Raw genomic sequence first — 20,061 nt, forward strand, 5'->3', positions numbered from 1 at the left:
TGGACCGCTGAAAACAACCTAAACAACTCCTGCCTTCACTTCAAGGTGATAGACAGCTTCCAAGGTCGAAGAGCAGTAGTGATGCTACACTAACACACGTAGGTCGTTCTTTCCATTTGATGCAGGCCACGTCTCCATCATCCTTGTCATTTGAGCGGCGTTTCTCTCAGCCAATCTGGACTCATTCCTTCTCTTTTTGCGTTATCGCTTTTCGGAAGCATTACAGTTTCGTTCTTTGTTACTCCCACCTTCGCCAGGCATCCTCCACTTGTTTGATGCGTGGACAGTAGGAGGCAATTGCGGACGTCAAGACATGCCTAATAGAAGCGCGCAGCATTATTAATCCTGGAATTCAATCGCCATCTCCACCATGGTCTCTTTTCTGGGGACAGGCGAGGCTGAGGGTTTCTCGTAGCGCCGTACAGTGCCTCAGTCACCCATTCGCTGGCCGGCATGTCTCCTCATGCAGACTCGTTCACCGGTGGCAAGGAGATTGGTCCGAGACTGCGCTTTGGTGTTCCACGACTTCTGGCAAGGCTCACTATTCATCGTTCATCGCTCATCGTTGGGGAGGGCGTCTACGCGTTGCTGCCGCCTAGCAAAACAATGCTTGGCACCTAAGTCAACCCTGGTACCGCGCCCTCATCAAGCAGTCGCGTTTTCGACAACACCACCACCTGCCAACTCTTGCAACATCGCAATACCGCACTTCCGTCGTATTGCAAATTTCCACACTCGTTCTTGCCCCCGCCCGCTGCCTCGTTGCAGCAGGCACTCGAAACAGCCATGGCGTCCGCCGCGCGAGTGCCATTTCTTGAGCAGCAGTACTACCATATAGCGCTGCCCCGCAATGTACCTGGCCGCGAAGATGGCAACCTGCATCGCGTCGAGGAAGCTCTCTTGAAGCGTATGCTTGACGCCATTGCGAGGCTTACCCCCCATGTCGCTGCAGATGTTGCTCCGCACGTCCAAGGACTGCGGAAAACATTGCTCGCGTGTCAAATACTCAATGTCGACGGAACCATCGGCAAGGCGGCGCTGATGAAAGAGCTTCGCGACTTCAGCCATGGGAAAATGCTTGTTCTGCACATCGCACCTCAGAACTGCGCTTTGCTCGTGTATCCCCACGACACTTCCGGCGAGCGCAACATCATTTTCGAAGCATTTGAGACATCCGCCACAGCCGACAAGGTGCTGGCTGCCAAAGGCGCGCTACAATGGGACTGTAAGTGACTGACATATACATCGGTGTCGCACATTTACTGATCTTGAACTTACATGTAGTCCCCGGCTGCGCGGTATCTGTCCCAGCATCGACTATCAACGAAGAAGCTTTCCAGGAAGCTGTCGCCAGTTTCATCGAACAAGCTAGTAGCGAGTCGGTCACAAAGTTTGCCGCTATCACCTGGAAGGCAGCCGCCACGATTCCCGAGATCCGAGACACCAGTGATCCCGCTCTCATATCTGGCCTGTTGATGATTATACTGGAGGCCAATGGCGCTGCAGTTGCAGTTCCACGTCTGCGAAAGCGAGTGCGCGACACGGTCACCTTCGACAATGCTCGAACGCCATGGAGGAGATCCGCTTACTACCTGGTTCTCCGAGTTGCAGTCCAGCGTTACTTGTATCACCACTTGGGTGCAGAGGTCGGAAGACTCCACTACAAGACAGTGATGTGTCTCCTGCATGCGCAGCTATTGGAAGATGTGTTGAAGAAGATACCTCTTGATGCAGCCTTCTCACTCCGTCAGAAGCTGGGTCGTCGCCTCGCCAAGCTTACATCCGATGTTCATGGTGCCGATAGGTCCGCCTGCAACAGGTATCGCAATCTTGTGCTGTCCTTAGGTGGTAGTTTTGAGTCCTCACTGGCAACTACCGGTGGGTACTTGAAGCAAGTCTGGCGTACCCATAGGCAGTCACGGGAACGCTACATCCCAAAGCTACGCCAATACGCCCATCCTCATGAGTTCCAACTTCGTTTGATGAACAGCGGTAGATTTTTGAAAGGAGTGCTAGTGGAACACGCACATTCTCCACGACCTCAACAACGAACTGCTCCAGAGCTTCTGCAGCTTTTTGAGCGATCTGTCGCTTCTGTCAGACCCTACATGCGAGCTTTGGATAGCCATGTCGCTTCGTCAAGACTTCTTGAGGATGTTGTACTTCCTGCCAAGCGTTCAACGCAACCAGAAGGCCTCCGAACGATCCGGTTGAGTAAGGTGATTCATGAATACGTCACCAACATCAACGCCGTAGACCAGGCGTATCCCAATCAAAAGAGCCAACAGTTGCTCCATCTCATGGAGCTTTGGGTTCTCATGGACAAGGATGCTGTAACTTGCTACCCGTTGCTCGAGGAATACCATCCTGGGTTCGATCCGGATTTATTGGATCCCATCCAGCTCCTTACACACGAAGAGATGATCCGGAGTCAAAAAGTACGCATGTATTTGAAAGCTCGCTTTCGCGCACGATCAAGTGTGCCGTCCAGAACTATCTTCGACGATCCTGCCGACGATTGCTTTGCTGTACAGTATTACGATCGGGAAGACCATCAGGGCGAACTGTGTGCAATGCGAGAAGACATTGAGGCAAAAGCCGACATTGCCTATGACGCGAAGCACATCGAATGGGAAGAGAAGAGCCAGCGCCATTCACAAACCATCGATAAGCGAAATGAGAAGGAGTGTATCTGGGAGGCTTTCGTTGCCTGGGATGGCATGCCTGAGTCACGTCATCGCCTTCCTTGCGAATGGCATAACCTTAACCAAGAAGCTAAGGGCATCAGGATCCAGATCTACGAGCATCCATTACCAAGCTATGAGCCGGCTGCCAAAGCAGCACTATTCGAGTTACAGTGCCCAGAAGTATTCGCCGCCTACCGAGACGCAACTTGGCTTATACTTTCGACTCTTTGTCGCGAGCCGACCGATAAACTTGATCGGATGTCGCTCGTCCGGGAGTACTCACAGCTTCGCCCATACGTCAACAGAACCAGCTGTCGAGTGAGTCTTGGCTCGTACAAGAAGGCTCATTTAGAGTGTCATTACGCAAACTGGGGCTTTCCAATCGGAGTAGACGAGGTCATCCGGACTTGCGGCCTCAAGCCCAGGTACTACGACAGTATTGGTGAGGCATGGACAGATAGATGCGGTAAAGCTGCCTTCTGGCATCATTTTCCCGTGAAGCTTCCTCTCAACTCGCCACTCGTGTCACTTGGACTCAATTACTTTCTGTGGCCGACATCGAACGAGATTCAGGCGAACCAAGCTAGGTGCCCTCAGGGCGTTGGCGTCCATGAGTTTACAGCACTCCAAGGTCTCTTGGTCGGCACTTATTCAAGGTGGCTCGACCTTCTCAGGGAGCTGGGCTCAACCAATCTCAACTTTTCGTCCGAGTCCACATGGTCGCTCGTCTTGCGTCTAGTACTTCAGCTAGGGTCAGACCGTGCGGCCGAAACCGATTATACCGACACTCATCGCTCTCTGTTGGATGATGGCCTTTGCAGCAAGCTCCTGCAGCAAGTCCGCTATCGACTGGAAGCGATCCGGCGAAACTGGCGCGAGCCCATACAGATGGAAATCCTCATCACTATCCTACTCAAGGTGACCTCACTGAGCCCAAGCATATCAGTCTGCAACGAAGGAAGGGAACTTCTCCATGAAGCCCGCAAGATCACCGACGGCTGGCGTCGCGAGCTGCAGCCCATGGTAACGGAAGATCCGAACGTGTTACAGCCAGCTATATGGGCATCACTCCTGTGCAAGCAGACAATGCACATTGACGACTGGTCGGGAGCCCCTCAGGGTCTTCGCATGTATCTTGACGCTTCGATCTCGCTGCGATACAATTTGGCGGGAAGGTTCGACAAAATGCCATTCAATATGCGCAACGCCATCGCAAAAGACACACTATTTGCTTACGAGCATCGCGATGCCATGAAAGAGGCCATCATGGGGAATACAGTGACGTTCAGAGCTGCCTTAGATGCCGTATGGCATGTGCCCGGAGAATACGACACTACCGAGCCCGGTTTGGCAGTCGTTCCTGACACCTGGTACCTGTCGTATACGCTACAGTCTATAGCTGAGCAGCACTCCTACTTTGTACATTACGACTATGTCTATGGCACCCTACTCATCGACGGACAAGAGATGGGAACACTTCCTCAGTCATACCGTATGGATGACACATATCGACACGTCCTTGACAATAAGAATCCAATTGTGTATCCTTCGCCTCTACGTGGCATGGATTTTGCACTATCAGAGCCCATACGTGGCCATCGAATTCATCTGGGCTACCGCAACAAGAGGCTGATCATTCGGGCTGATCAAGGCGGCGAGCTGCTCGAATTCATCCCAAGCCATGTTTTTGGGGTGCAAGGCCCTACACCTGATCTTCCTAGACCGTTGGTCGAAGACTGCTACCACTGGCTGCACGTCTACAGTGGCCATGTCGAGATCCGCCAAAACACCGCTTGGACGGTCAAGCTCGGGAATTGGTGGATACATTGCCACCCATCTGGATTCTATAATGCTGTTCGGCGGTTCCGAGAGCCATCGCAGACGACTTTGTTAGACTCGGGAAGCGACCTAGTCAAGATCATCACCCGGATATTTACTCACTTCGAATTCCCCTCCCAGATCTTGGTATTTGCGTCGGCTGACGGAAGAATATCCGTGGAGTTGAAGCGAATGGAATTGAGCTTTCACATCAACCAAGAAGGTTTTCTACACTCGTTGCGACTTGGTGCCATCGTTTCACCTTACCAAGATGCTGGGACCTGGTATGGCCTCATGAACAAGATTGTCGTCCAATCTGTTGCCAACCGTCGGCAGAAGAGCATACTCATTCCTTGGGGAGGCATTCGAGTTTCGAAAGACGGTCCCCACGTACTCGTTGATATAGAGATGGGTCAAGGCGTATATCTCAAGTATGCGATCAACGACGTCTTGGGGCGTGTCGACTGCGCTCCCGAACCTCGCCTCCTCTACATGAAAGCCTTACTACATGCCTACACATCACATGCTATTGCCGATCCACTGACCCGGAGGACGGGCAAAGAAGAGGCTCTCTACCTCCTCCAAACGAGTGCCTATCAACCTTGGAACCCATTGCTACGCGACGAGGTATCTACGTTGAACTGCATTGCAGAACTATCACCGAAGCGAGGGTATTACCCTGCAGACGCCAGGTGTATGGAGACGGTGCTGTGGCGTCCGGAATGCACAGTGCACATGCAAGATGATCGCTATGCCAAAGCGGTCGCTAAGATACTTCAGACTTCTTCCGACCTGTCCCAGTTCTACCTTGACCGCAACATTCAGGAGACGGAAAAACTAGACCCGGAAATAGTTCACTTAGCTGCTCGAGCAGTCGCAAGGTCCGTTGATCACGAAACGAAGAAAGATGGCCGTTGGGACACCACCTATAACGCACGCGATGCTCGGAAAGCTGCACAAGATCGCTTGAATGTGCTCGAGGTGTCAAAATTACTCCTTGATTGGAGATCGACTTGCTCACTAGACACTACACTGGTTGCGCTCCTTCACGATGCTCCGGTCGTGGGCGGTTATGACAAATACTACCGTAAATGTCTACTTACCGACCACCTTGCTGTCGACATCAAAGCGGAGTGGGGTGCGCTTGCTCAGAGGTCGCTACAGTGTAGTGTCGACGACAAGTTTGGCTTAATGTTCCTTCTTGGAACTATCGCGTTCTCTTCAGATGCGGACTTGAAGCTTCTGCGTGTCCTCATATCTTTCGCAATGATTCCAGATATACGGGCCATACCTGCCCCTAAACATGCCGCCTACTTTCATTTTCGAGTGGACGGAGCGCCTCCTGTATCCTATCTGATATCGCTTATGGAGAAAGCACGAATGCCGTTCGCCGAGACCGGCTTCAAGAAACGTTCACAGCTAGTGAAAGCCGAAAGCTTACATGGTCCCGGTGTCGATCAAGCCTGCAAGTTACTGGCCAGCTCAATGGTGGAGCAGTGGCCAACTTCCGACCTCGACCCGGAAGTATTGGTCGTGATTGATCCGACATACCTCGACATCGAACGGGCTCTGGCTGATGTAGCTCCGGAATGGACCCGCCTTGCGCGCAATCATGAATTGGCACGATATCTAGAGCAGGTACAGGAGGTACTCTTCCGGACGGAGACTGGCTCAGACGTCAAGGTAATTGCAAACGTGGAGCCGCTACCTTTGCCCCTGTATTCCACAAGATCTAGGGAGCACGATGATCTCTCGCTTTCGGACCTATTGAAGGCTCCAATTGTCAACATTGAAGCGCCAGGAGAGGTGCGTTCTCTCGCTTTCGGTTCCTACGCCGGAGCCTTGGCTGTCAGATCGGGTAATATCGCGCATCATCCTGTCAAGACACACAATTCCACGGGTATGTATCAAGGCAAGAAGACAGCATCACATCTTCAATTGCCTAGCTCGAAGCCGCGGGAGATTGGGGTTCTGAGAAGCATCGTAGCCAACTTCAAAGACCCCACTTCTTTCGTGCAATGCAGATATGCGAAAGAAATGGACGCAAGCATCGATGCTCTCCAGAAGCGGATTTCGTATGTGCAGCATACAACTCATGGCACCTATCCTCAGATCACAGCAGATGACATCGCATTGGCTAGAGACTTAGCAACATCGGTAGTTGAACGGATCCGCAATGCTCTCCAACAATATGATCCGCAGGCGAAATGGCTTCAGCTGGCGGATACGTGGCCCCGATTGACGACGGTGGAGCTTCTCACAGCGCTTCGGGTCGGTTCCAGCACCACTTTTGGCACCGGTACAAAAGAGGCAATGATAGCTTTTGGTGTGGCTATAAGCAGACTCCAACGACTACTTCGCATCCAAGATGCCCGGAAGCGCGCGAAGACTCAGCAAGAGCGGGATGAATGGGCGAATGAGGGCCACAGTAATTGGAATCCTGTGGACTATCCGGACTGGCTACTACTGGAGATCGATGGTGACATTCTCATCCGGGAAGAGCAGGTACAAGTTGCTCTAGCGACAATCTCACCGCAGTCGAACGAAAACTCAGTTCTGCAACTTTTAATGGGTAAAGGCAAGACGTCTTGTATTCTTCGTAAGTATCAGTGTTATCATCTAACCCTTCCTCAACTGACTTGTGGCAGCCATGGTAGCATCACTTCTTGCTGATCGGACCGATCTCGCTCGCGTTGTGGTTCCAAGAGCTCTCTTGCTCCAGTCAGCGCAAGTGATGCAAGCCAAACTAGGCGGGTTAGTCGATCGCGAGCTCATGCATATACCCTTTTCTCGAAAGACTCCTCCTACCAAGGCGTTGATGAGTTTGTACGGAAAGATTCACGCACGCTTGAAAGATCGTCGCGGCGTGCTTATTGCGTTGCCTGAGCATGTGCTCTCGTTCAAGCTGAGTGGACTACAACAGCTCTGTGACGACAACCTCGAAACAGCCTCTATGATGATCGACACACAGCGCTGGCTTGATCGACATACCCGCGATGTCCTGGACGAATGCGACGTTTCGTTGGCAATCAGGACGCAACTCATATATCCATCCGGTACGCAGACCACAGTGGACGGCCATCCGATGCGCTGGCAGGTCATCCAGGCATGTCTTCACTTGGTGAAGGACTTTGCTTCAAATGTCCAGTCACGTTATCCTCGCAGCATCGAGGTGGTCAATCGTGGCAGCAGCGGGTTTCCTCTCATTTATTTCCTGCGCAAAGACGCCGAGGATTACTTGATCGAGCTGTTGGTCAGGATCATCTGCAAGGGTCAGACTCTGTCAATACTGCCTTGTGCCGAGTACCCAGCAGCTCTCGTCAGAGACGTACAGGCCTACATCTCGAAACCAACTGTGCGCAGTCAAACAACATCCAGGATCACCAGCTTCTTCCGAGATAAGCCAACTTTGATGCGGGCTGTCAATTTGCTTCGTGGAATGTTTGTGCATCGTATCTTGATAACGACCCTCCGCAAGCGCTGGAATGTGCAATATGGTCTGCATCCAACACGCGCACCGATCGCGGTGCCGTACCTAGCCAAGGGTGTACCATCTCCTACAGCTGAGTGGGGGCATCCCGATGTTGCAATCACCTTGACGTGCCTGTCATTCTATTATCAAGGCCTGACTGGCTCTCAATTCAAGGAAGCTTTTGCCCACCTAGTCAAGACGGACGAACCCAGTATCCAGTACGAGAAGTGGTTTCCCAAGGGCGTGGACATCCCGAAAGAGCTAGATGACTATGCCGCCATCAATGCCGAAGACATGCGGCAACTGAGCGATCTCTATCAGGTCGTGCGATTCAGTGCCTCCCTCATGGACTTCTACTTGAACAACTTTGTGTTTCCCAAATATGCGAAGACCTTCAGCCTCAAGCTTCAGGCATCTGGCTGGAACCTTTTCCCGTCCTTCCAGGGTACCATGGGAGCACGTATCACTGGCTTTTCTGGTACAAACGATTCGAGGCACCAGCTTCCCTTGCTAGTGCAGCAGCAAGATCTTCCTCAATTAGCGCATACCAATGCGGAAGTTCCTTACTATTTGCTGGCGCCTCGCAATCAATCGTACATACGCATGACCTTTGGGAATGGAGCGCGGTGGACCGAGAAGGACCTGCTCAAGAACCTCGCTAATCGCCACACGCATGTTCGGAAGAATGGTACCTACCAAACTCATCATCTCCCGAACAACCTGAGTAACTTCAACCAAGATGGACGCATACGAATCTTGATTGATGCCGGCGCTCAAGTTCTCGAGCATTCGAACAAAGACTTCGCCAAAGCCTGGCTTGATGCCGACCATGATGCCGCAGCAGCTGTGTACTTTGACGATGATCATCGTGTATGGGCATTGTATCGTACAGGGAGATGCGTACCACTCGTCGCATCACCATTCGTCGACGATCTGGATCGATGCGTCGTGTACTTAGACGAGAGCCACTGCAGAGGTACCGACATCAAGTTTCCACCTCATGCGAGGGCCGCCTTGACGCTCGGGCAACACTTGACAAAGGACACGTTGGTACAGGCTGCCATGAGACTCCGACTGCTCGGTCAAACCCAGTCAATTACGTTCTTTTCTCCTGTTGAAGTCCATCAGGGTATACTGGACCGCTTGCCAAAGGGCACCAGTGAGTTTCACCAACCCACTTCGGGTGATGTCCTTAGATGGGTGTTTGGCCAGACCTGCGACACTATGGAACAGCTCGAGCCCTCCTATTTTGCACAGACGTCGCAGTATCTGCAGCAAGAGCAAGCCCGGTTGGAATATCCTGAATACCTGCATGATGTTTCATCGCGAGATGCTTATCTCCCAACGGTCCGTATCAAAGAGGCACTCTCCCTGAAACAGCTATACGAGCCAAAAGGTGAGCGTCACCGGCGGGCTGGTCCTAACACTGCCACCATCGCATGGAAACCTTCGCTACAGAATATCTACACTGAGCTTGTGAACCGCAAGAAACATTTTCAGGATCGAGGCTCGGCCGTCCATGCATCAGCTCTAGAGGAAGTGGAAATTGAGCAAGAACGCGAGACTGAGCGCGAGGTTGAGATTGAGGTTGAAAATGTTCGTGAAGTACAACAAGCCCTTCTTTTCAGCCCATACAAGACAAAGAAGCTACACGAAGACATTCGACATTTCGCAGAGTTCGGACGTCTCGTCCCTGGGAGCGATGCCTATCAACCTCTGTTTTCGGTATTGGGACGGATGACTTCACTAGGCCTCAAGCATACGGTCCATTCGTCGATGAAATCTGGTTCATGGATCTCAGCTGAGTTCTCTCGTACAATCGAGGTTTACACTCCCAACGACAATTACATCCGTTCCTCTCATTGGATTCTTTGGAGCACAGTCAGCCAGCAAGCACTCCTTGTTAGCCCCGAGGAAGCCAACCAGCTCATCCACATCATGCAAGAGCAACAGATGCTTCAAGATAGTATCAACGTCCACCTCATCATCTATGCCGCACCCGTCACGCGAAGGATGCTTCACTTCAACCAGCTTGACTACTATGCGATACCGGCTCTACCTGCAGAGTTCAAAGCTCCCGTCTGGCTTCGGGTCGAGATGGGGATTTTCGCTGGGCGTCTCTACCTCGAGTGGGATGAGTACTACCTATTGCTGGAGTACCTTGGCCTCGATGAGAACCTATCCCAGCACCCGGAGAAGGATGCATTTGCAAAGAAGCCTCTGACTTTTGGTACGTATTTTCCGAACATGTAACAGAAAACAGTTTACTAACTCTGTGTAAAGTACACGAATGGCTTGCTCTGCGCCGCAAGGGTCAAGACTTCGAACACACCCCCATGGGTTTCGTTACTACTGGCAAGCCGCTTACGGAGAATCATCCGTTCTTCCGCAAGCTCGCTCTTGGAGACGATCCGGCTTTGCGTCAGCATGTCGCTCGAGCCGTACCCGACCAGCTCGATGCTCAAGACGAGGAAGATCACGATGACCACGACGATGAGGAGGACTTTGTTCCGGCTGTTGAGCACGTTGATGACTCTGAGGGTGAGGACGAAGGGTTTGAGTCGAGTGGCGATGAGGCCTTCTTGGATGCGGAGGAAGGGGAGTAGACTTAGGTGCCTTGTGCATCAGTTGGCCCATGTATGATAGCACGATAGTAACAGGAAAAGGCTCACACGCTATTCGCGGTGCGCTCAAAATTACACTTTCCCCGTGCATGACGTGAAGTGTGATGATTGATACACTGCTGGCGAAAAAGCATAGGTAGGAGATTAGCAGAATACTCGTCAGCGTTCACTACAGCTGCGCCAGGAGTGGTCATCTTCGTGTCGCATACGGATTCTAGACCCCCCTCATCGATACGGGGTTATCAAGCCACACCTGGTAACGCAAATCTATTCCTGATGAAACGTTGCAACACGATCTGTTCTGACGCTGGAAGGACGGGATACGGAGATTGCGGGAAAGGGCCAGATGCGAAGTTAATATATCTTGATTAGCCGATCCGGTCGACTGGTACTAAATGTGGCTATATCCATATAGTATGGTACAATTGAAGGGTATTTCGGCATGTATGACAAAGGTACATATTGGGCGCGTCCCGCATTCAAGCATTCTTCATTCTCCTTCAAAGATCTCCCTTACATCCTTGGCTGGTGTGGTGGTGCCTCTTCCCGGATATGCGGCTCTGCGAAGCCACACCTTTGGCGCCAAGCATCCCCAAGACCTGCAACGTGTGTTTGTCCAACTCGGGTCCGGCGGTGGAACGGGGCTGATCGTGCTCATACGGATTCGGTCGAGCTGACGCGGGTGTACATGGGGAAGCGTGTGGTCTTCCATACGGCGAACTTCCTCACTGCAAAACTGCAAGGTATAAGTCTTCATTCTGTATGATTCCAAAGTCCTTCTTCTTAACGCCGCTCCGTCTATCGCGCTTCTATGGTACTACTGCGAGTGTATGGAAAGAACTTACTATATGGCGAATAGCACGAAGATCAGGACGAAGACGTTGGCAATGGGGTGCGAGACGGTCTGGTGGAGCATACTCTTCGCGCCTGAGGTTCGGTCTCCACTCTCGGCTTTCTTTGCGAGGTCAATGACCCATTGTGCTGCCTCGTCACCGAACAGGTCGAAGTAGTTCAGGTGCTTGGACATGTCCTTGTCCTTGGTATGGGGTGCGCAAATAGGGTCGCCAGGCTGACAGTACTCGCGGAGCTTGCCAGCGTCAGCGTAGGGTTGGAGACCGGCGTTCTGCTCCGCGGTTCGTGGTGCGCCGCCATCCGAGATCTCGCCGCCGCCGTGGGTGAAGGACTGGTTTGCGGAACGTCGCGTGGGACCGAAAGCAAGTGCTGCTACGACTGTGAAGATGTCAGTTGAGGCCTAAAAGTTGAGAGAAGATTAAAGTCGTACCCTTGGATCCGGGCGCACTTGAGATGTTCATGGGTGGGTTGTCTTCCTGAGTGCATCCCCAGAGTGGACCGCCACCACCACCGAGGACGTCGAGCGCGACACTTCCACCCTGGCTGAAACCCATCACAATGAGGTGGCTGTCCGGACACCTCGCAGTGTAGTTCCTCATCTGCTCGGCGCCATTCATAGCCCCCTCGTGCGACGATATGCACCATCGCTCTCCGCCGTTCATGGCCCAGTACTGCACATCCTCATATCCGCAGGCCTTGGGGTTTTCCTTGGTGTTGAGCGCATTGCACACTTTGCCGACTGTCTCGATGACGTGGCCCGGGTATGGCGAGGTAGAGCCGCGGGCGAGGAAATGATGGTAGGTTTGGCATTCGTCGGTCTTGAGGGCCTCAAACTGGGGACAGTCTTCGAGCTTGGTGCACACTGCGAATGCGGTGGAGGCGTACAAAAGCGCCGAAAGCGCTATCCGGGGTATCATGGTGAATGTGGAGAATGAGAGGAGGAAGCGACGCAAAAATGAGTGACTCGTCAACGACGGGAATAGCGGCAGGTATCTCGGGGGCGGATTATCGATCAAGCAGGGAACACGGCAGACTCTCGCTCAAACACACGGCAAAGGGAAAGTCGGCGGAAGGTGACAAGATGGAGAAGCCGTCGAAGCAACGTCGAAGATGAGGTGGGGACTAGCCATCGATCTCGTTTCACCTCCTGTCATTCCTGGGGAAAGGCATGCGCGTACTACAACATGCCAAGCAGGAAGTCGACATGCTTGACGCTCCTGCGTGGCCCCGAAAGGTTTGAGAATGGTGATGATAGTCGTAGGCCAAGCTTTTTGGCGCCGTCCCGCCCGGAAAGAACGGCTATTAGGCCCCCGTGCGCCTCACAGCCGCCTCACAGCCACTCCTGCGCCGCACCTTGGGAACCTGCAGAGGGCACAGTACGTGCGGAAACGCGAGACATCCTTCGCGATAAGAAAGAAGAGGAAGCGCACAGTGTGAGATCGCGATTGTGGCCGAGTTTTGAGGATCGGTGGATCGAAGATCGCGTATGAGGAAGCGACAGATGGGAAAATGAAGGCGCATGACTCAGCTGACGCGTAACCCGAAATGTGTGCCCACTCGAATAGGGGCCTCTCGTCAACTCCTACTCCATGCGACCAACAACCGACAATACCCACGACTTCATCCCACACTGACTTCAATATCATACTCTCGTCTGACCTACCTGCTCCAGATATCGCGGAGAGATACTCGGTCTTCCCCACGTCTTACTGACTGAATTAACAGCCTTCCTGGCCAACAAGGTCTATTCCAAGAGCGACACGATTCATCTTTCCCAAGCGACATGCCAGCAGCAGAACACTGCGTCTTCCTATGCGACCTCCCTTGCGACATGCGACTCCACAGATACAACCAAATCGGTACCTTGCAGCGGAACCGGAGTAATGATTGATGTGCTGCGACCCATGGAAACCGTACTGTTGGCTATCTCGATTCAATACCTTATGCGACCATCTACCGATTCCACGGCTCAGTGTCTTCCCACAGCGACCATTGAAGGAGATATCGTTTCTCGACCGGGTTCTTCATCTCGTCCGCGGCCTCTAGTATGGGATGAGAGTGCCTCTGGACATGTCTGCGAACCTATCAACACTCGAAGCGGACATCTGCCGTCGAAGTTTATCGCATAAGACTGGTCTTGGCTCTCCCAACTCCTCCGCCATGCCAACCGTCCGTGCACTCCGGTTTCCAAGTGCCTCACTTTCACTGGATGTAACATGATGAGATTATGGATTGCAGCCGATGTTTTACCGCGCGAAATTTTCGCATTCACTGCCAATGCGACTCGGCATGTCCTTGTCGCGGATGGATCCTTCGGGTTCCTTCCCATTTCGTCCCGGAAATGGCCTACACACTGAATCAACGTCTGTCCATCGTCTGGATACTCGGAAGGTTCCTGTAATCTGGGACACGCTCACACTTACACATGGCTATTTGAGGGTTCGGGCTTGATGGACTTCATCACAACATGCCCAGACCGATGACGACAGCGGCCAAGCTGTCGGGTGTGACACCGGGCTGCTTCGGCGCCGTTCTCGCGTTGTCAGATGCGGCTCTCGCTAGCGCGGTCGCTCCCGACGTGGATGAGCATCAGACGTCACCAAGACCCTTCTCCGCATCGCGTTGCATCGTGTGATAGGAACGGCAGCGTGGGAAGGCTGCGCATCGTCCGGAAGGACCCAGCGTGCCGCAGTTGCGCGTTTCGCGAAACACCAGCTCGGTTCCTTTACTAACAGCTTCATCTATACGGCATCTAGGGAGGCCCACATACCTGAAGTGGATAAAAGTACCATTCCGTCTCCACGCCTCCGCGAGACCCTGCCTCCAAATCCAGCCATCATTGGGTGCACAGTCCCCGTTAAAGTGCGGACGCATTCTACGATACGCTACTACCAGCTACTGTCTTGGTCCGCGTGCGATGTGCGTTAATACGTAATTCTCCATGTCCTTGGTTTCCTCCACGCTGCGCTGTGACCAGTCTATCGTTCTTTCCCGCATCTATTTATCCTCTCAACTTAGCCCTCATCGAACGTCTCCATTGACAAGTTCGTTTCTTGGTCGCATCTTCGTTGTCACTTCGATTTCCCCGTCTCGACCACACTCACTCGGTACATGCAGGCGTAAGTGCTTGGTCTCCCTCTAACCATGGATCACAAAGACGTCTCTTCTGCCCACGGCAACCTTCCCATGCAACATACACACGACCTCGACAACAAGCCCAAAGCTCTCAATGATCTGCCCGTATCTGCCCAGCGACCTACAGTAGCCCTTGCAGCAGATCCTACTCACGATCCGGAAGACCCTTTGCGACAAAAGAAGCACGGAGACCCCGAAAAGCTCGAAACCTCCTCCGAACACGACACGAACCTAGGCGACGTATCCGATATCCAGAATGCAAGCAAACGCCCCACAAGCAGTGCAGGAACGAAGAAACTCAACACAACACAAACTGTCATCATCTTCATGACCAATGAGATCGGCATCGGTATCTTGTCATTGCCAGCCGCTCTGAACACCCTTGGGTTCTTCCCTGGTATCATTGCCATTGTCGGTATGGGAATGCTTAGCTTGTACACTGCCTATAATCTCGTTCAGTACTGGCGCAAGTATCCTTACATGCTCAACATTGTCGACTACGGACGCGTCCTCGGCGGTCCCTGGCTCGAAGCCGTCTTTGCCATTGGTTTCCTCATCAACATGGCTCTCATCAGCGCATCGGCGGTGGTCACTATCTCGATCGGTCTCAACACTGTCAGCGAACACGCGACCTGCACGGTCGCCTTCTCGGTCGTCGCGGCCATTGCCATGTGGGCCATGTGCGTACCGCGTAGTATGCGTTTCGTGTCATGGGCATCCTGGCCCTGCACCATCTCCATCTTCTCGGCCGTCATGTTCGTCATGATTGTGCTTGGTGTTCAGGGTCCCCGCAATGCGGAAGCACCTCTCAACCTGAAAGCTATTGGAAGTCCCACGTTCACGGAAGCTGTCGCTGCGTTCCTGAACATCGCGTTTGCTTTCAGCGGCAATCAAGCTTTTCCGACTGTCCTTGCTGAGATGGAGGACCCCTCTCGCGACTACCCACGCGCTGTCACCATTGAGAAGTGCGCCACTACCACCATCTACTGCATCGTCGCTGCGGTCGTCTACGCCCTTTCCGGTGAATCCGTCGCTTCGCCAGCGCTCGGATCTCTCCAACCCTTGATGGCAAAGGTCGCTTACGGAATCATCTTTGTTGGACTCCTTGGCACTGGTTTGGTGTTCGGCATGACCGCCGCGCGCTACCTGCACGTCTTCTTCCTGCGCGAGATCGGCACTCGCCAGGCCAAGAAAGATGGAAGCTTCAACGCTGAAGTCTCATCTAGCGCTTCCGGATCGTCGCGTGGCCGCCGCGCTTCCATCGCAATGGGTGACGTCGGTAACAAGACTGAATGGGCTGTCTGGCTCTTCTCGGTTACCCTCTTCTGGGTCGTCGTGTGGATCCTCGCCAACGCTATTCCGGTGTTCAGCTCCCTTCTCAACATTTCCGCCGCGCTTCTGCTATCATGGTTCACCTGGGGTGTTACTGTGCTTTTCTGGTTCCATCTCAACTGGAACGGCAAGTGGCGATCAAGTACAAAGAAGCTTGCGACGGCCGCTCTCAACGTGTTCATCATGTCGGTCACGCTCTTCATGATGGTACCTGGCATGTACGCCAGTATCCGCGCTTTGATGAACACATTTGCCACAACAGATGTCAACGGCGCATTTACATGTGCGGACAACAGCATCTTGTAAAACTTTATGTTTTTCAGTATATATGAATTAAGCTTTTACGTTCACAGGCTACGAAGTAGTCCACCTCAATATCTCGCTTTGTTCCTTTTACAGCTCGCCACAGTGTCCAGTTTGCCTACAGATGCTAACTCGACGCGTCGCAAAACGCAAGACATCGAGAGTCATGCGCGTTGTCTTTCAGGAACTGTCGTGACAGGTGAACGCGACTGCCTTTTCGGGAAATAGGTCCCGGCCACCACCGTGGAACGACCGCTACTACCAACGACGATCGCTGAACGTACATTTAGGTCCCAGTATATGCTTCCGGAAAATATCAAGACGTTTCTTACACTTCTGGTACTGGTTTGTCGGGTCTCTGTCGTGAGTACCCACATAACAGAACGTGGTCGAGGCATGACATCACCCGCGCATCATCCCGACATCCACTTCAAACATCACGCCGTTTTGCCGCCTATACATCAGGGTCTTATGGATCTATTCCCGAACTTGTGGTACCCATGCAGGAACAACCGCTGCGTATAGGCCGGAAATGAATGTAAGAATCATCGCCGCATCATACAAGGTGCTCGCCATGATGCCGACGACTTGCCGTGTCGTAGATCTACATGCTGCGCGAGTATAACAATAGATATCAAGACGCGCTGTCTCGATTTCAGGTTCAAGCAAGATTCTTTTGTCGTACTACAATTCCAGTACTATCGAATCGCAAAGATGCAGCACGTCCTTCAAGCTGGTCTATCCTCTGGGATGTCAGCTGTCACTGGCATCCACAGCGGCAAGCACACCAAGCCCAACCCAGTCGACCCTTCCTTTGATGGTCTCGCAGCCGTCATGCCAGAAGGCTGGATCCCAACCGCCGACCAAAAGGTCACATACAAAGGCAAAAACGGAGATGTGTACGCTCCGCAACTGTGCATCGGCGCCTGGCCTTGGGGAGACACTTCTACCTGGCACTGGAAGCCCGAAGAAGAGCCCCATGTCGTTGCAGCATGGAAGCACTGCGTTAGCAAAGGAGTCAACTTCATCGACACCGCCCAAGTCTACGGCACAGGCATGAGCGAGACAATCTGCGGAAGACTAGTCAAGGACATGCCAAGAGACAGCTTCATCATGCAAGACAAGTACTTTGTCGTACCCCAAGCAAAAGACGTCCTCCACCCCACCATGGCCCCCCTCAAGAAGCTCGAAACTTCACTTAAGAACTTCGGCCTCGATTACATCGACATTTACCTCGTCCATGGCCCCATTCACCTTCAAACCATCCCCATGATTGCCAAAGGCATGGCCGAGTGCGTAGAAAAAGGCATGACCAAGACCGTCGGCGTGGCAAACTATAGTCTCGCAGACATGATCAAGATGCAAGACGAACTGGCCAAATACGGCGTGCCCCTCGCCATCAACCAAGTCGAATACTCCGTCCTCCGCCGCGAACCAGAACTGTCCGGCCTCCTCCAGGCCTGCAAAGAACGCAGTATCGTCTTGCAGTCCTACTCCTCGCTCGCTCAAGGTCGTTTGACTGGCAAATACACGCCTGATAACCCGCCGCCAAAGTCATACCGCTTCTCCAGCTACGATATGAAGGACATTGAGCCTATCAACGCGGTGCTGAAGAAGATTGCGGATAAGCGCGGTGTACCTCAGAGTGCTGTTGCGCTGAACTACAATATGTGCAAGGGTATTACGCCGGTATGTGGCGTGAGGAAGGAGGAGCAGGCTGTTAGCAATTGTGCGGCGCTGGGGTGGAGGTTGAGTAATGAGGAGATTAGGGAGATTGATGGGGTTAGCTTTCAGGGGCATACTACGAGTTTGTGGCAGCAGGGTTAGATGGAAATGGGCGACACTGGTTTGGAACTGAATGAGTAACGATGTAGCTTCGTATAAGTGTGCTGAAGTATTGAGATTATATACCTATCTCAGCAAGAAACGACGGCCTACTTTATGTGCATATCGTTGCTGAGCAGTTACACTCGGGTGCTATCCGACACTATCACAGAGGCTACATTCTGTATCAAGAACCCTGGAAACCGATTTTTGTATACCCATGCCTTGTATTCCTTCTTGTAGCGATGACGGTGAGCAGGGATGCCGACCCGACGGTTGGTCTGAGTAATATCGTCCATCCACGGTTCAGATGCCTCGGACTTGACTATCATATCCACGTCAAGCTCCTTGCTGTAAGAGTGAATCTATAATTCCTCCACAGATTTCCCGAGAAACTTGCTCCATCGGCGCTGAGAGGTAGTGGAACTGTTCAAGTCGGCAGATCGAACTCGAGAGTGCTTGATTAGTTCTTGGAACTGCGTGTCGAGATCCAATGCTCGCCTGCTAAGCGTTCTTGGATAGTGGTACAAGCGGAACAAATGGTTAGGGCGGACAGAGCTGATGCCGTTAAGCCTGACGGCGAAATCCGGATGCCTTTTGCATACTCGAATAAGTGGAGCTATGTTGACGCGAGGGAAAGTTTTATCGAATCGAAAGGTGAAGGAGGTACTACCGACCAGGGAGTATCCTTTATGCGGTACCAGAAACGTGTCCACATTGGCGGCAAGATCTTTGAGAGGGACTCGATATGTGAAGTTAAGGTATTGCAATGGACGCGTTTCCTGACGAATCTGATGATTGACCTGGCAGAGATGGAAGTAGGTTCGATATCCGATCTCATGCACCGAAGGTGATTGGCGAGTAAAGTTCTCGTCTCCAGATTTCTTGCAGTATGAATATATTGTGTTGCGCAATTCTGCGATGAATGTTAGCGCACTGCTATTTGTCGAACCAACAAGTTGCTGCTTTACCTCCGGGTAGATCCATAAAGCCGAGCTTTGTCGCATCTTGTTTGGTACCCAGTCGGCGCAGTGAGTGCGTATTCTCTGGTTGCATGGTGACCGCGGGATGGTTGCGGAGTGAGGCTGAAGTTTGGTTGTGGTTGTGTAGTGTGGTGACCGGTGGCAGTTGATACATATGACTGGAGAACCTGGTGAGAGAGTGACCTCGGGAGCGTACGCCATAATGCGCTAGTCCATATTGGTAAGTTTATTCACACATCCGCGCATTGGTCGAAGGGAACGCTTCGTCACTATGATTACGCAGACTCATAATATGATTGGTCTACTGTCTTGGTCGTGATACCGCCGAACCATGGACGGACGCGATAATGTCTCGTGGTGGCGGACTTGCGAAGACATCATCTTATATAAAGTCGACATGCACCCTCTAAATTTTAGGCCACAACTCTTCACATTCAACAAATTCCGACGTCGATCGCACCACCAAACACACATCATGCTGACCGGCACTACTGGTTGTTTAGTAATACTGCAATGGCTGGTCTCACTTGCCGCATGCGACATTTTTCTTGGTAGGCAATCCATACCAGACTTGACAAAATCAGATCAAGGGTATTTGTACGGCGATCTTCATCATTCAGAAGACGCAGCAGATACCTTTAAAGACATGTTCGAAGCACCGAGCCAACTCACCTGGCTCTTGATCTCTTTCAGCCTCGTCGGACTCTCCACCAGCTATTCGCGCTCTTTGGAGAAAACGAAGCACCAGCTTCTTCACTGCCTCTTAGCTACCAGCCTCATCGTGCGATTTCTAGCCATATTTTCAGGCATGCTGCATTTGAAGTTGCGATCCTTAGACTGGATGATCCCCTGGCTTGCAATATCACCTTTGAACATCCTCGTCCTTACAGATTTCATTGACCTCCGTGCTTGGGAATGGACGTCTTTGGGAACATTTCTCAACAATATTTGGGAAGGCGTGTCTGGTGATCCCGCAGCAACCGACCGCAACTGCATCGTCAAGCCTCGATTCGACTGGACGATGATTTGGA

General features: G+C 52.4%; 4 protein-coding genes across 4 annotated transcripts; 3 read left to right on the forward strand and 1 right to left on the reverse strand.

The window, feature by feature from the left end:
• Window positions 1-786: 786 nt before the first annotated feature.
• Window positions 787-10,583, forward strand: J4E90_007250 (uncharacterized protein; the record flags this gene model as incomplete). Its single annotated transcript, XM_051436790.1, has 4 exons — window positions 787-1,225; window positions 1,285-7,104; window positions 7,154-10,207; window positions 10,261-10,583. 4 exons carry the CDS (start codon window positions 787-789, stop codon window positions 10,581-10,583), a joined length of 9,636 nt encoding a protein of 3,211 aa, XP_051289536.1.
• An 862-nt stretch (window positions 10,584-11,445) lies between these two features.
• J4E90_007251 (uncharacterized protein) lies at window positions 11,446-12,370 on the reverse strand (the record flags this gene model as incomplete). The annotated part of the gene is made up of 2 exons (XM_051436791.1): window positions 11,446-11,831; window positions 11,884-12,370. The coding sequence occupies 2 exons, from the start codon at window positions 12,368-12,370 to the stop codon at window positions 11,446-11,448; spliced, it is 873 nt and encodes a 290-aa protein (XP_051289537.1).
• Window positions 12,371-14,597: 2,227 nt separating this feature from the next.
• Window positions 14,598-16,226, forward strand: J4E90_007252 (uncharacterized protein; the record flags this gene model as incomplete). Its single annotated transcript, XM_051436792.1, has 1 exon — window positions 14,598-16,226. The coding sequence occupies one exon, from the start codon at window positions 14,598-14,600 to the stop codon at window positions 16,224-16,226; it is 1,629 nt and encodes a 542-aa protein (XP_051289538.1).
• Window positions 16,227-16,937: 711 nt separating this feature from the next.
• On the forward strand, window positions 16,938-18,050 carry J4E90_007253 (uncharacterized protein; the record flags this gene model as incomplete). The annotated part of the gene is made up of 1 exon (XM_051436793.1): window positions 16,938-18,050. The coding sequence occupies one exon, from the start codon at window positions 16,938-16,940 to the stop codon at window positions 18,048-18,050; it is 1,113 nt and encodes a 370-aa protein (XP_051289539.1).
• Between the last annotated feature and the right edge of the window lie 2,011 nt (window positions 18,051-20,061).

The sequence above is a fragment of the Alternaria incomplexa genome (genome assembly GCF_024043165.1).
Source record: "Alternaria incomplexa strain BMP 0042 chromosome Unknown scaffold_10, whole genome shotgun sequence".
Taxonomy (NCBI): Eukaryota; Fungi; Ascomycota; class Dothideomycetes; order Pleosporales; family Pleosporaceae; genus Alternaria; species Alternaria incomplexa.